The following is a 15,093-nucleotide window of genomic DNA, read 5'->3' as shown; positions in this document are numbered from 1 at the left end:
CTCAGCATGATCCGCCAAGGGTTCAACGCATTACCCGTTTCAACACCGAAGCTCCATCAGTGCAGGAGATAGAAACAGCCATCCGTAGCATGAAATCGAACAGAGCCCCAGGGGTCGATCGCATATCAGCTGAGATGCTCAAAGCTGACCCCGTAGTATCCGCACAACTACTGCATCAATTATTCTGCAACATATGGGAAACCGCGATATTTCCGGCCGACTGGATGCAAGGCGTCTTAGTAAAGGTACCCAAAAAGGGTGACCTGACTGGTATGCGATAATTGGCGGTGCATCATATTGCTGTGTATCGTTCTCAGTCTTTTGCAAAGTGTTCCTTAACCGGATACAGGAGAAGATTGACGCAACTCTCCGATGGCAGCAAGCAGGATTCCGTGCCAGACGATCCTATGTGGACCATATTTTCACGCTCCGTATCATTCTGGAGCAAATCAATGAATTCCAAGAGTCTCTCTACCTGGTGTTCATTGTTTACGAAAAAGCTTTCGACCGTCTCAATCACGGAAACATGTGGGAAGCCCTCAGGCGCAAGGGTATCCCTGAGAAAATCATCAACCTCATTGAAGCACAGTACAGAGCATTTTCGTGCAGAGTACTGCACAACGGTGTTTTGTCCGATCCTTGATCCGATTGAGGCAAGGATGTATACTATAACCGCTTCTGTTCCTCATCGTAATCGACGAGATCCTGGTTGGTGCCATTGACTGTGAACCAAATCGTGAATTGCTGTGGCAACCCATTACCATGGAGCACCTAAACGACTTCGAACTGGCTGATGACGTTGCTCTCCTAGCTCAACGGCGCTCTGATATGCAGAGCAAGCTCGATGATCTTGCCAATCGCTTCTCAGCGGCAGGTCTTACCATCAACGTCAACAAGACCAAATCGTTGGATGTAAACATGGTCAACCCTTCCAGCTTTACGGTAGCTGGGCAATCAGTGGAGAATGTTGAAAGCTTCCAATATCTTGGTAGCCAAATGGCGGCTGAAATGGCGGCACCAAGATCGACATAGGTGCACGGATCATGAAGGCGAGGGCTACTTTTGCGAGTTTAAGAAAGGTATGGAAAAACAACCAGATCCTAGACCAGATCAGTCAACGCACCAAAATCCGAATTTTCAACTCGGTGTGTGTTGAAACATGGTGTGTATCAGTGGAGAATACTCAACGGCTACAGGTCTTCATCAATAGATGCCTCCGGTATATAATTCGTGCATAGTGGCCTCACAATAGGATCCCCAACGTGGATCTCCATCGTCGATGTCATCAAAAGCCGATAGCGACAGAAATTCGGGAGCGAAAGTGGAGGTGGGTCGGCCACACTCTACGCAGGGGCGGAAACGAAATCTACAAACAAGCGTTAGACTGGAACCCAGCAGGACATCGCAGCAGAGGCAGACCCAGAGGCTCATGGCGGAGCAACCTCAACAAGAAATGAAGCAAGTCGACAGAAATTTGACCTGGCCACAGGTCAAGGCGATGGCTGGCAATCGCCCAGGATGGAAATCTTTCAATTCGGCCCTCTGCACCATCGTGGGCGCCCATGACTGAAAGTAAGTAAGTAGTATTCAATTAATTCATTTTTTATATTTATAGGGAACATAATTACCTATCTTCAGACAAAAATTCATCGAAATCGAAGATGGTGTTTGTGAAGAAATCAAGTATGCAAAGTGGCTTATCTAGTCAAGGTCTAGAAAGTTTCATTGTAATCTGAGAGGGTGCTGCCAACTCCGAATACGATTTGGGGTGAAATTCATCGGCTGCCACCTTAGGTGTAGCTTCCGGTGGAGGAGCATTTCATACTCAGCCGCTGGATGCCAGAACAGACGCTGTTTGAGCCACACCTCCTTGGTGAACAGACGCTCGAGACGTACCTCCTCAATCTAGCTAAAGTCAGAAGGACAACAGTGCCCAGGCTGCACTACCAGCTAAGCACACAACTCTTAGCTGGCGGTCTTTGTCATCGATTGACCCGTGGAAGCATGAGGTAGGAACTTGTGAGGACCAGAGCTATGTTGGACGCTCTCCTTTTCGACTCACCGTTTTGCAGCCCAGGTGTACTGACCAGGTCAAGAATGTTAGGCTGAGACGTCCCCGATGTCGGAGAGAAGCTTCTGCTATCCGAGTAGTGTGGAGTAGAATATTGAACTTATTTGTGTAAAAATGTCGAACAATGTCGGGGCAAAAGTACACGAAATTCTCCTATCACGAGGGTTCACTGTATTTCGAATCGAGCGACTAAGCGTTCGAAGGGATAAAATAAACAAGCGCATCACTTCTTGCCTCCTCCGCACTCCACCACCTTTCAGCGAGATCAGTTGCAGCAGCACGTGGTTCCACCGGCAACCGGCATCATCGTTCAGCACGCGATGTTAGTCTCCTCCGTCGAACAAGTGGTGCTGGTTGATTTTTCAACTTTCCACTGCCACACCGGCGGTTTTCCTCTCGATTGAGATTTTATTCTGCCTTCTGTCGTCGCCGTCGTCTTCGTCGTCATCGTGACGTGACAAACAAGTGACAACATTAACACGCGCGCGTTGCTTTTTGTTTTCCACGCGGATTGAATCGTGAACACTGTTGTTGATCTCGTTGAGGCCTGTCTGCAGACAGAAGAATCCATTAAAGTCAACTTAGATTAAACCGGCTGGGCGCGGAAAGTGGCATCCTGATCTGTAGTTGAACCGGCACCAACAGCTGACGCCCGTTTGGATCAGAGCTGCATGCCGCCGACGCCGCTTAGCACAGCCCATGTGCTCTCAAGTGGGCTGTTTTATTAGTTTTCCCAACCGACTGTGACAACTTCGCAGTTGTTGTTTGCGCCGTCAGTTTGGGATCGGGAAAAAAGTTCGGAAGGCATCGAAATCCTAATAGTAATAAAAGAAAAGTGTGGAAATTATGTGCCGACGGTGCTGGTGGAGTCAACAGCGGATAGGCGATGAACACCAAATGTATCACTACCGAGTCCGGAGGCTGTGAGTGCTACGTCGAGCTGCGTAAGTGGAATTTAGGGAGTTGTTGTCACTTGTGTCTGATAGCAGTTGCGTGGAGAAGTTATCGCATTAGTGGGGTTTTTTGTCAGAACAAAAGTTTTTATCAGTTCAACAGTAAGTGATACGCCCATGGCTATTGTATTAAATTGTTAAATCTAGAAGAAAAACGATGCAATTCCTCCGGGACTTGAACAATGTAACTTGAAACTGTGACAGTTTTGGTAGTTCCACTATCATTGACGAAAACAGTTTGTATCCGTTAGGTCTGTACATACCTCAAATCAATTGTACAAAAACCATCTTCACATCTCCATTGCATTGAAACCAGTGTGTATGCAATGAATAACATTTATGAGTTACATATTAGCTGACTTCATGTTCAACAGACATGTTAAACTTTTGTCGTCCATCAAATAATTCTTGCTCTATCTGTATAACCTTCGTTATCTGAAATTTAACTAAATTTTGGGAAATTTTCAACAAAGTATTAGAAAAAAAACTAGATGAAATTCTTACAAAACAAACGATCATCTGTAAGAATATAGAAGCTTCAAACACGCTCAGAAAACCGTTCTGATAAACGTGAACAAACAAACGCAAATATGAGAACAAGCAAATATACACCGTGAACTGGAACTAGTTCCAGCTGTCAATATGGGCGTTCTAGAAAACGTGAAATCTAGTTCACGGTGTACATTTCTTATTGTTGTTATCGTTGCTATGCATAGTTCCCGTTGCCGTGATTGGGAGTGCACGTATATCGGAACGGATTTTTTTGCGTGAAGAATATTGACTATTTTTTTACGAAAATGCTGTTCCCGCTCCCACTCAAGTAACATTTCGATAACCTATGACCTTGTAGAGGTTTTGATATTTTGCCTTTTATTTTAGTTCTATGGTGGTTTTATAAACCTCTTCTAGTCGAAAAATGTTACTAGGGCAATACCTGATCTCTACATTGATGGATCGATTCCAGTCTGCATCGTTTTATGATCTTTCTGCTCTTTTCATAAGTCTTTCTTATAAAAATAATTCAGTAAGATAAATTCTCAAAAAGTATCCCTGTGGCATTCATGTATCACGTTTATGGTGAAAATTTATATGATATTTTGATGAATTTCGTAACTTTACTTTGCTGAGTACATGTTGCTCAAATAAACTGAAATCGTCAAACTTCAAAACCGTCAACTGTCTGGTTGATGGTTGATGGATGGAGCATAAGCACTGCCGCACAATGTTAATGATGGAGCTCTCAATGGTCTGTCTTCTTATTTTCTGCGTGTGACATCAACTAACATGGATAGAACAATCCTCTAATTTCACTAGTGTTGACAGATATGGACAGTTGGTCAACGAGCCGAAAAAAAATGTTCGTGTGTCAAAGCTGTCAATCAAACTCCACCAACATGTCTCCACATAATCTTATTGCCTTTCAATCTATCAAAAATAGATTATTGGCTTCCTCATTACCCATTTCCCCAGCGAGTAGACATCGACTTTCCTCCCACGGAAAAGCAAACATCTTCCCAGCGAGTGCGAGTCAAACATCCGTGCGAAGGAGAATTTCATATGTTCTTCACCCAAATGGTGGTGGTGGTGGTGCCGACATATCGTCAGCATCTATCAAAATATGTTGTTGTTGGAGTTTCGTTTTCCGTTTGGCCCGAGGAGCTGTGCCTCATAATATCAAAATATTCACGAGCCGAAGGAATTATGCCAATATAGACAGATTGGACACATCAAAGAATCGAAGCAGAAGAAAAAAACATTGGCGCCATCAAACATCAAAAATCGAAAGACCCGGTCAGTTACGTCCGAGTGAGCTTGTTTGTTTATCTCCAGCATCTCTCGTCGATTATTATTGGACTGGATGCGAAACGTGAATTCACCCCCGCTGCTTCCGCTGATTTACTTGACTTGGCACGCATTACTACTGGCTGAGTTCTGGCTGGGACTAGGGTGGATCTGAGACGTTCTAGCTTGGTATATGGCAGAACATATTCGTCATTGATGAAAGAAAGGTCAAGGGGTGATTTTCCAGGTTAAAGCAGATGACTCTGATGTATTTATCCTGAACCTCTTCTACTTTTTGTGCAATGCATTCCTCTTAGAGGTTCCTACCAATACTTTGTCCTCCAGGGAATGATTCAAGTATTTTCGTATTTCCAAGTATTCTTACATGCAATTTTTTTTTCTTTATTTAAGAGGCTTTCAGTTAGACGCTGGTTCACCTCACAAATTATTACTTGCTGCGTTTCCATCTGCAAGACCCGGGGTTTTCATGGAGTTTTTGCGTGGCTTGTGTAGGAGTTTCTCCCGTGATGTTCTCCAGAGGTCCCGAGTAGCACACATGTTCTACAAAAACGTATGCAACTCTTGTATGACTATATTTGGTCATACAAGAGTTGCATATACTTTTCTATAACATGTGCTCTTCAAGGGATGGGATTAATCTCAGAAAATATCATAAGACTTCTTTCGTAGTTTATCCTGAAACTTCGAACTTCGAGCAGCTCCTCGGAAGGTTTCTCTCGAAGTTTCTTCTGGGAATCTTCCGTAGTTCGTGTCGACTTTTCCAGGAACTTCTCACGAGACATCCTCTCCTGGAAAATCCTTCGGAATCCCTTGTGAGAAAAGAATCCTTGTGGAATCCCACAAAGAACTCCAGGAGTAAAACTGGGACTCTGGGAGACACTATTGGAGTAATCTCAGTGGAAACTACAGTATAAATTCCGGGAGAAAACTGAGAAACCTGAAAGGCAAATCTCGCAAGAGACTCCAGAATAAATTTCAATGGTAATCCTGCCCGAAGCCTGAAGAAATCCTGTGAAGAACTTCGGAACTTCCTGAGAAAATCTTTTGAGTATATCAGGGAGAAGATGTGGAAGCAATCTCGAGTAGACTCGATAGAATTTTTATGAGATTCCACTAGAAACTCAAAGAAAAACATTTTTTCTTAATTAATTTCAGGAGGAATTTCGGTAAAAGTTCCTGTAGGAGTGCAAAAGTCTGGAAAGAACCTCAAGAAGAAATCCCTGGATTAATAAGAGAGAAATTGAGAGAGTGAAATCAAACTTTCTAAAGGTATCCAAGAACTTTCTCGACTGTAGGGTAGATGACAGATATATAACTTGTTATCTTTCGTAGTATTGCGAGTCAGACTGTTACTCACTCATAGGCTCATGTCAATTTGGATCAATGTCCTGAAGTTGATCTTGAGCCCTCTCTGTGATAGATCCCGGCCCGAGTACTTCTCTTAAGCCATCGGGAAGCCAATACCCTCTGCCCCCCAAAACCTCAGTTACCCTTGTAAACTCCCTGGAGCCTCCTGTAACCCACTGAAATTCTCCACATGAAACCTGTTGCGACAGATTCAATCGGAGTTCTTCCAGCAAAATCAATCCACCGTACTAGCAGTGTGATCCGCTTAAAGCTTCAAAAAATAGTTTATATTTTAGGATCGGTTTATTTACAAATTCAGTCGTACCTACAATTCAGTCTCCGTACTAGTTAATCTGCTCACAACAGAACTGAAACTTTTAGTCCTAATTCTAGTCCTTAGTCTGTAAGTAGTTTTATAAGTTTTAATATAGCTTAAGTTTTATCTTAGAATAACAAATTCACTGCACCTTCACTTCAAATTACAATGAAACTTTAATTAATCTTCTGTTCAACGAAAATTTGCACTTTGAGTGAGTCGACAATATCACCGTCTATTCGTCCAGTCGTCGGTCAGTTTTCTTCATGTCATTTGTTATTGTTTTCCTACCTATTCTGTCTCGTTGTTCATTCGCGTTAGGTTTCCATAGGAGTAGTTGATACAAGGGGCTATTGTGGCTAACAAAACCCTTTCTCAAACGCCTCTGATACCCCATGAGACCCCCAGTAACTTCTCTTAAACCTCCGGAAAAACCCTCACCGTGAAACTGCCGAGTACCCCAAATAAGTCCCTGAAACCTTGTTTTAAACTTCCGGGAATCTCCCTTCCTCCCTTAAACCTTAAAAACCTCTGGAAGTCCCCTGGAGATGGGCCACCCTGAAAGGGGATTTACCTAAAAACCTTCTAAGGCTTTCCTATAGCCCCTTATACCCTCTCGAAACTTCCTGACGCCTACTGGAATGCTCTAAAACCCGTCTAAGCCCCTTAATAATCCTTAGCGTTTGAGGGGGTCCCAAAGGGTTTCAGTGGGGTACCAGGAGATCTTAGGGGTGCTTAAGGGGGCCGCAGAGTCGTGTCAAGCGATTTCAGGGGTTTCAGTGCTTTCAGGGATATTTTAAGGAATCTCAAAGGTGTTTCGTGGGACCTCAGGGACCTTGCTTCAAGGGCTGTTAAAGGGTTTCATGGGAGTTCCCGAGGGTGTCACGGGTGTTTTGGGGACACTCAGGGGGTACTAGGTAGTGCTGTCATGGTACAATCAGAGCTAATTACTCATGATTTTCAACCTTCAGCGCCCTCTAAGTTGAAAAACCCCGAAGAAAATAACTTGTCTATTGCGCTCAACTGAAAATTCTTCTCAAGGAACCCCCTTTTCCGGCAAGGATTCTTCAGAAAATTCTTAGAAACTCCCCACGATTGTTTTCTGGGACAACGCCAGAGATTATTTTGAAGATTCTTCCAGGATTTAATAAAATGTTTCTACCGTTTTTGCGGTAAAAGAATTCTCGCAGAATTTCCTAAGTAGAATGATTTTAGCAAGGATTCATCAAAAGATTTCTTTCAGGGAGTGCTCTTGAAATTTTCCTGCAGGAGTTTCTTAAGAAACTTCTCAAAAGATTCATCTTAAAACAAGTCCACGGGTTTTCTCATAAATATCATCAAAAAATTTTAATGCTACATAAGCTCATGCTTGTGTACATCCCTTGATGTATTTTCTCAAACACATCTGAAAAAATATTGTCAGAATTTTCTCCAGGAGTTTTTCTGTGCGATTTCTCTAAAAGTTTTAATAGACATTTTTCCAGGAATTCAGAGGTTCCTCCAGGAATTCCTCCGAACGCTTCTTCAAAAGATGCAATTCCCGGAGTTTTTTATTTCACAAAGAAGATTGAAGACTCTTTCAAAAACTCTCTTGAAAATTCTTCTAGGATTATTCTTTAGAAATTCAGATATTTGTCCACAAACCTTTTTAGAAATTGTTCGTTTAATTTTCTAAATGTTCCTCCAGAAACTACTCGTTTTATTCAGGGATTTTCTCGGCCATGTATTCAAATATTCGACTACTGAAAGATCCTCCTGCTGTTTCTCCAAAAGTTCCTCCAAGATTTGCTTTGGATTTACTCAGACCTTCCTTTGGGGTTTCTTTCAGAATTTATTTATAGAAATATTCTCTAAAAAATTCCTGCAGAAATTACTCCAGGCTCTACTCCTTAGCAGTTTACAAGTTAAGTTTTCTGCAGGATTCAATATCAGAAGGAATCTAGAGAAGATTTTATATCCATCAGTGATTTTCTTAACCCTTCCGTTACCAACCCCCCCTAACGAGTGTGCGAAAAAACACTCTTTTCGTTATAACTTTTTTGTTTTTCAATATTTTTCGACCAAATTTTGACACAATAAGCGGATATCCTTCTTATTTGAGGATTTGCTAGGGATTGTTGGATTGGCCACCTGGTTCCGGAGTTATTCCGGAATCAAAATGGGTCATTCGATTTGGCCATTTTCAAAAAAGTAAATTTTCGATATGAGAGTCGTTCATTTTTCAGACCTAAGTGTACTGGAATGATGGAAAAATTCGTCTAGAAGTCCATCCCGGTCAATACGTGCCTTGGAACCCGTTTTACGGATGTTCCGGGGAACCGGTTCCGGGGTCAATTTTTGAATATGATTCAATACCATCATGCGACACCTCAAACTTCGTGGTTTTTTAAGATGCATCATTCTGTGCTGTTTTGGCGTTGTCTGAAATATTGTTGGCCATTTTGGAACCGGTATTCGGATTTCCCGGGAATCGGTTCTGGTGGTTCCGGGGTCCAATTTTCGAAAATAAACAAACACCATCATGTGACATATCAAACTTCATGATTTTGAAAATTATGGCATTTTATCATAATGATTGGCCACTTAGGATACATTTGGCCATTGTGGAATCGGTATACAGATTTTCCGGAATCCAGTTCCGGGGCCAAGTTTTGAAAATGGTTCAATACCGTCATGCGGCATCTCAAACATCGTGATTTTCAAAATACATCATTCTGGGCTAATATAGCGTTAACTGAAATACCATGTGAAATACTGTTGGCCATTTTAGAACCGGTATTCGGATTTCCCGGGAATCGGTTCCGATAGCTCCGGGGTCATTTTATCGAAGATGAACAAACGCAATCATGCGACCGTGAGCGGAACCATTGATTGCTATCCGTATATTTATGCTTTGAACCAGAAACTGCCACTGTTGGGTATTCATTCTGAGAATGCATCCAGGAATGCCTTCCGGAGATTCCTGATGGAATTCCGCAACCTCTCCAAAGAAATCCATCCCGAATTCATCCAGGAGATTCCTCCTGAAGGATGTTCTTCCAGTTTATTCAATCCAGCGAGGTTACCAAAAACTCATTCCGTGGATTCCTCTAGAGTTTCCTCCGAAAAGTGTCACATGAATTCCTTTCAGGGATTCCTCCAGGAGTTTGTTATCGAGATTTGATTCTAGGCATTCATCCAAGAATTCCTTTTAGACATGCTTATTGGATACTGTGAGGGTTTCTCCAGAAATAAATTACAGAGAATTTTCTAAAAAATCGTCTCGGGTGATTCCGCGTAAAATGCTTCCGAACGCTCTTGCACAAGTAACTTCCGCAAACCCTGGAGGTTCCTCCAGAAGTTTCTTCCGAAAATTCAAACAGGTATCACCTAAATAATATATCCAAAATTCCACCAAAAAATCCTTCAGGAGCTCCTCCGTGAATTCCTTCGAAAGTTCCTCCCAGAATTTCTCCAGGAAGTTCCCCCTGAAGTTTTTATGAGTTTTATGAGATTTAATGAGAATTCCTCCGAGACTTCTTTCGGGAAATTTTCCAAGGAATCCCCCAGGAATTTCCTCAAAATATTCTGCCAGGAGTTCTTTCGAAAATTCCTCTTATTGTTTCTTGGGAATTCCTGTAGGAATTTTCGGAGAAATTCTTGGAGGAATCCTGGAGAAATTTCCAGAGGAATCTCTGAAGGAATTTCCGGAGGAATCCCTGGAGGAATTTCCGGAGGAATTCCTGGAGTAATTTCCGGAAGAATTCCTGGAGGAATTTCCGAAGGAATTCCTGGAGAAATTTCCGGAGGAATTCCTGGAGGAACTTCCGGAGGAATCCTGGAGGAATTTCCGGAGAAATACCTGGAGGAATCCTGGAAAAAATATAGAGGAATCCCTGAAGGAATTTCAGGAGGAATTTCCGGAGGAATTCCTGGAAGAATTCTTGAACGAATTTCCGGAGGAATTCGTGGAGGAATTTCTGGAGGAATTTCCGGAGGAATTCCTGGAGGAATTTCCGGAGGAATTCCTGGAGGAATTTCCGGAGGAATTCCTGGAGGAATTTCCGGAGGAATTCCTGGAGGAATTTCCGGAGGAATTCCTGGAGGAATTTCCGGAGGAATTCCTGGAGGAATTTCCGGAAGAATTCCTGGATCAATTTCCGGAGAAATACCTGGAGTAATTCCTGGAGGAATTTCTGGAGGAACTTCCGGAGGAATTCCTGGAGGAACTTCCGGAGGAATTCCTGGAGGAACTTCCGGAGGAATTCCTGGAGGAACTTCCGGAGGAATTCCTGGAGGAACTTCCGGAGGCATTCCTGGAGAAACTTCCGGAGGCATTCCTGGAGGAACTTCCGGAGGCATTCCTGGAGGAACTTCCGGAGGCATTCCTGGAGGAACTTCCGGAGGCATTCCTGGAGGAACTTCCGGAGGCATTCCTGGAGGAACTTCCGGAGGCATTCCTGGAGGAACTTCCGGAGGCATTCCTGGAGGAACTTCCGGAGGCATTCCTGGAGGAACTTCCGGAGGCATTCCTGGAGGAACTTCCGGAGGCATTCCTGGAGGAACTTCCGGAGGCATTCCTGGAGGAACTTCCGGAGGCATTCCTGGAGGAACTTCCGGAGGCATTCCTGGAGGAACTTCCGGAGGCATTCCTGGAGGAACTTCCGGAGGCATTCCTGGAGGAACTTCCGGAGGCATTCCTGGAGGAACTTCCGGAGGCATTCCTTGAGGAACTTCCGGAGGCATTCCTGGAGGAACTTCCGGAGGCATTCCTGGAGGAACTTCCGGAGGCATTCCTGGAGGAACTTCCGGAGGCATTCCTGGAGGAACTTCCGGAGGCATTCCTGGAGGAACTTCCGGAGGCATTCCTGGAGGAACTTCCGGAGGCATTCCTGGAGGAACTTCCGGAGGCATTCCTGGAGGAACTTCCGGAGGCATTCCTGGAGGAACTTCCGGAGGCATTCCTGGAGGAACTTCCGGAGGCATTCCTGGAGGAACTTCCGGAGGAATTCCTGGAAGAATTTCCGGAGGAATTCCTGGAGGAATTTCCGGAACCAGGTGGCCAATTTCAAAACTTGGCCCCGAAGCTGGATTCCGGAAAATCTGTATACCGATTTCACAATGGCTAAATGTATCCTAAGTGGCCAATCATTATGATAAAATGCCATAATTTTCAAAATCATGAAGTTTGATATGTCGCATGGTGGTGTTTGTTTATTTTATTGAATTGGACCCCGGAACCACTGGAACCGATTCCCGGGAAATCCGAATACCAGTTCCAAAATGGCCAACAATATTTCAGACAACGCCAAAACAGTACAGAATGATGCATCTTGGAAAATCACGAAGTTTGAGGTGTCGCATGATGGTGTTGAATCATATTCAAAAATTGACCCCGGAACCGGTTCCCCGGAACATCCGTAAATCGAGTTCCAAGGCACGTATTGACCAGGATGGACTTCTAGACAAATTTTTCCATCATTCCAGTACACTTAGGTCTGAAAACTGAACGGCTCTCATATCGAAAATTTACTTTTTCGAAAATGGCCAAATCGAATGACCCATTGTGATTCCGGAATAACTCCGGAACCAGGTGGCCAATCCAACAATCCCTAGCAAATCCTTAAATTAGAAGGATATCCGCTTATTGTGTCAAAATTTGGTCGAAAAATATTGAAAAACAAAAAAGTTATAACGAAAAGAGTGTTTTTTCGCACACTCGTTAGGGGGGGTTGGTAACGGAAGGGTTAAAAATCCCTGTTGTATCTCGCATCGAGCGCTGCGCAATCGGCTACTCCACCGCTTCAAGCAACGTGTGCCATTAACTCGCACTACCTATTGTATGTCGCTAAACCATCGATCACATCGTCAGCCTAACGTTGCGATAGGCAGCGTGCGATCAACGTTCAGAATTCCAGAATTTCTTAAATAACTCCTGGTGGACTTTTGGAAGGAATCTACAGAAACCTGCCTTTTCTAAAGTAATTTCAAAAGTAATTCCATGTGGACTTAAGAAATTCCTTAAGGAAACCTCCTCTCAATCACAAAATACGCGAACACGAGACGGAACACAACACTTATCGTTCTTACTAATTAAAAGGAACTTTAAAAAGGAGTTCGTGGACAAAATCCTTCGTAAACATCAAAGAAAAAAGCACAGACTGGATGCAACAACCCTTCGTCCGGAGAAAGAAGAAGCCCAGAGGATAAGCCTTCCGTTTTACCCCAAATTGACGAACCCAGTTCAAGCTGTCCTGAAAGGCCACGGTTTTCACGTGGTGTACAAAAGTGGAAACACTTTGAAGGACCACTTGTGCAACCTTAAGGACAGAGTAGCATCTGGGGAAAAATCCGGTATATACGAAATCCCATGCCAAGACTGTCCTGCGGTATATATAGGCCAAACCATAGGCGAAACTACTGGGGGTGCCGGGGATGCCAGGCACCCCCTGGAACTTGAATACTTTGCTGTGACATGAGGCGATGAATGATGAATAGATGAATTAATGAATATTTGTTTGTGGTGCACCCCCTGACAAAAATCCGTAGTTTCGCCCATGGACCAAACCCGCCGAAAATTCAGAGTTCGTTTGCGTGAACATAAGAATGCAGTGGACAATGAACGAGCTAACGATTCTAGTGTAGCGGCGCACTCCACGGCCCAAAACCACAACATCAATTGGCCAGAAGCGAAACTAATAAAAAACGTCCGAAAAGCCTCCCAATTAAACGCATGGGAATCAATGTTCATTGCTACATCCGATCGTCCTCTAATGAATGAGGATGATCCTCCAATAACCTCGCCGCTCTTCCACTTGACGGAACGGATGAAACAACAATAACAACCACCTCCCCCTGACGTATACTGTGCTCAGTATGAAAATGTGTTTGTGTGTAAATAATCAGTCGGACATCGTCCCGTAGATGGGCAACTTCGAGCCCGAAACCGGTCGACCAAAAAGGTAATTTTTAAAGTTCCTTTTAATTAGTAAGAACGATAAGTGTTGTGTTCCGTCTCGTGTTCGCGTATTTTGTGATCGTGAATGTTCTTACGTTAGCACAATCAACCAATTGTTTGTGAAACCTCCTCTCTCTCTCTCTCCTCTTCTTGGCGTAACGTCCTCACTGGGACAAAGCCTGCTTCTCAGCTTAGTGTTCTATGAGCACTTCCACAGTTATTAACTGAGAGCTTCCTCTGCCAATGACCATTTTGCATGTGTATATCGTGTGGCAGGCACGAAGATACTCTATGCCCAAGGAAGTCAAGGAAATTTCCTTTACGAAAAGATCCTGGACCGACCGGGAATCGAACCCGTCACCCTCAGCATGATCATGCTGAATACCCGTGCGTTTATCGCCTCGGCTATATGGGCCCAAGGAAACCTGCTTAACAGAATTTCTGAAGAAAATTATGAGAGAAGGAAGCCATGGAAATATTTCATTTAAAATCACGGTAAAGAAATATTGGTTGATTTTAAGACCGAATCTCCGGAGTAATATCTGAAGGAAACTTTGGAAGAATTTCCGAAGACTTCTGGTGAAGGAAGCCCTGAAAAAAATCTGATACGGGTTTCTGTTTTTTTTTATAAAACCCATGGCAGTTTTTCTAGAGCAATTCTGTGGGAAATTTCGGAGGGATCCTGGAAGATTCCTGAAGGTCGCTGAGGTGTTTAAGGGATCTCATGGGGTTTCAGGAGGTCTTACGAGGTTTCGAGGGGTTCTAGCGGTCTCTGTGGCACTTCATACTATTGAAACGCACATGAAATCCCCTAATCCCTTTTGAATTTAACTGAAAATGCTTAAATCCCTGAGATACCTTCAGAAAATCCCTGGAAACGCTACTGAAATGTCTTGAACCTTCCATAACCCCATTGAAACACTCTTGAAATCCTCGTTATAAATTTCAAATTCTCCTAGAACCACTTGGAACGCTTGTAAAAGGCTCTACAAATCCCCTGAAACGCACCTGATATGTTATCAAACACCCTTAAAGCCATTAAAACATTCCTGTGACCCCTTGAAACTTTCTGAAATACCTCTGATGTGCTCCTGAAGTCGCTTGTAAGCCCTTCAGAAGCTACTTACACCCCCTGAATGGCCATTAAAACCCTTTGGAGCGCCCCTGAAGTCCTCGTAAACCCATTGAAACGCCAACAACCTCCAGAAACGCCCCTAAAGCCTCTAAGAATCACCTTATTTTTGGCTCTTAGGAAACTTCCATTCTCAGGATAAAAACCTGTTCGTTCAAACTAAGATTCCTAACCCAAGTAGGGTATTGGGGTCAATATGACCCAGCCAGGCACGCTGAACGTGCATTAAACCATTATGGTGCGGAAAACTTAACATCTTAGGAGGGTTAATGTATGCACAAAATTCCCTCTTTCTATACGCTTTTAATTTAAGCACATTTTCAATGTATGCACACCAACCAGTTAAATTTTCAAACTTATATCTGGATTCCAAAATCAACACCAACGAAAGGAGTTTTGAACCACCCTATAGATAACAAATCCTTGAGACGAATCAATGCCAATTGGTAGCGTACCTTCTACATTCCAAACTTATTTATGCATACACCCATCATACCGCCGTCTAGCTAATCACCATCACTGTGGAAGAAGAAA

General features: G+C 43.4%; 1 protein-coding gene across 5 annotated transcripts in view; it reads left to right on the top strand.

Annotated features, from left to right (window-relative positions):
• Positions 1-15,093, top strand: part of LOC109419190 (band 7 protein AGAP004871) — a 177,170-nt gene that overhangs the window by 142,534 nt on the left and 19,543 nt on the right. The window contains exon 1 of one of the 5 annotated variants that reach the window (XM_019693397.2): positions 2,943-3,015. The exons of the other annotated variants lie outside the window; for them this stretch is intronic. Coding sequence (XP_019548942.2) covers positions 2,958-3,015 — 58 coding nt within the window. The 5' untranslated portion in view covers positions 2,943-2,957. Of the gene's footprint in view, positions 1-2,942; positions 3,016-15,093 lie in introns of those variants that run through there. 5 annotated transcript variants of the gene reach the window in all.

The sequence above is a fragment of the Aedes albopictus genome, chromosome 3 (assembly GCF_035046485.1).
Source record: "Aedes albopictus strain Foshan chromosome 3, AalbF5, whole genome shotgun sequence".
In the NCBI taxonomy this organism is placed as follows: Eukaryota; Metazoa; Arthropoda; class Insecta; order Diptera; family Culicidae; genus Aedes; species Aedes albopictus.
Note: the sequence above shows the minus strand (reverse complement) of the source record. Positions and strands in the feature narration are given on the sequence as shown.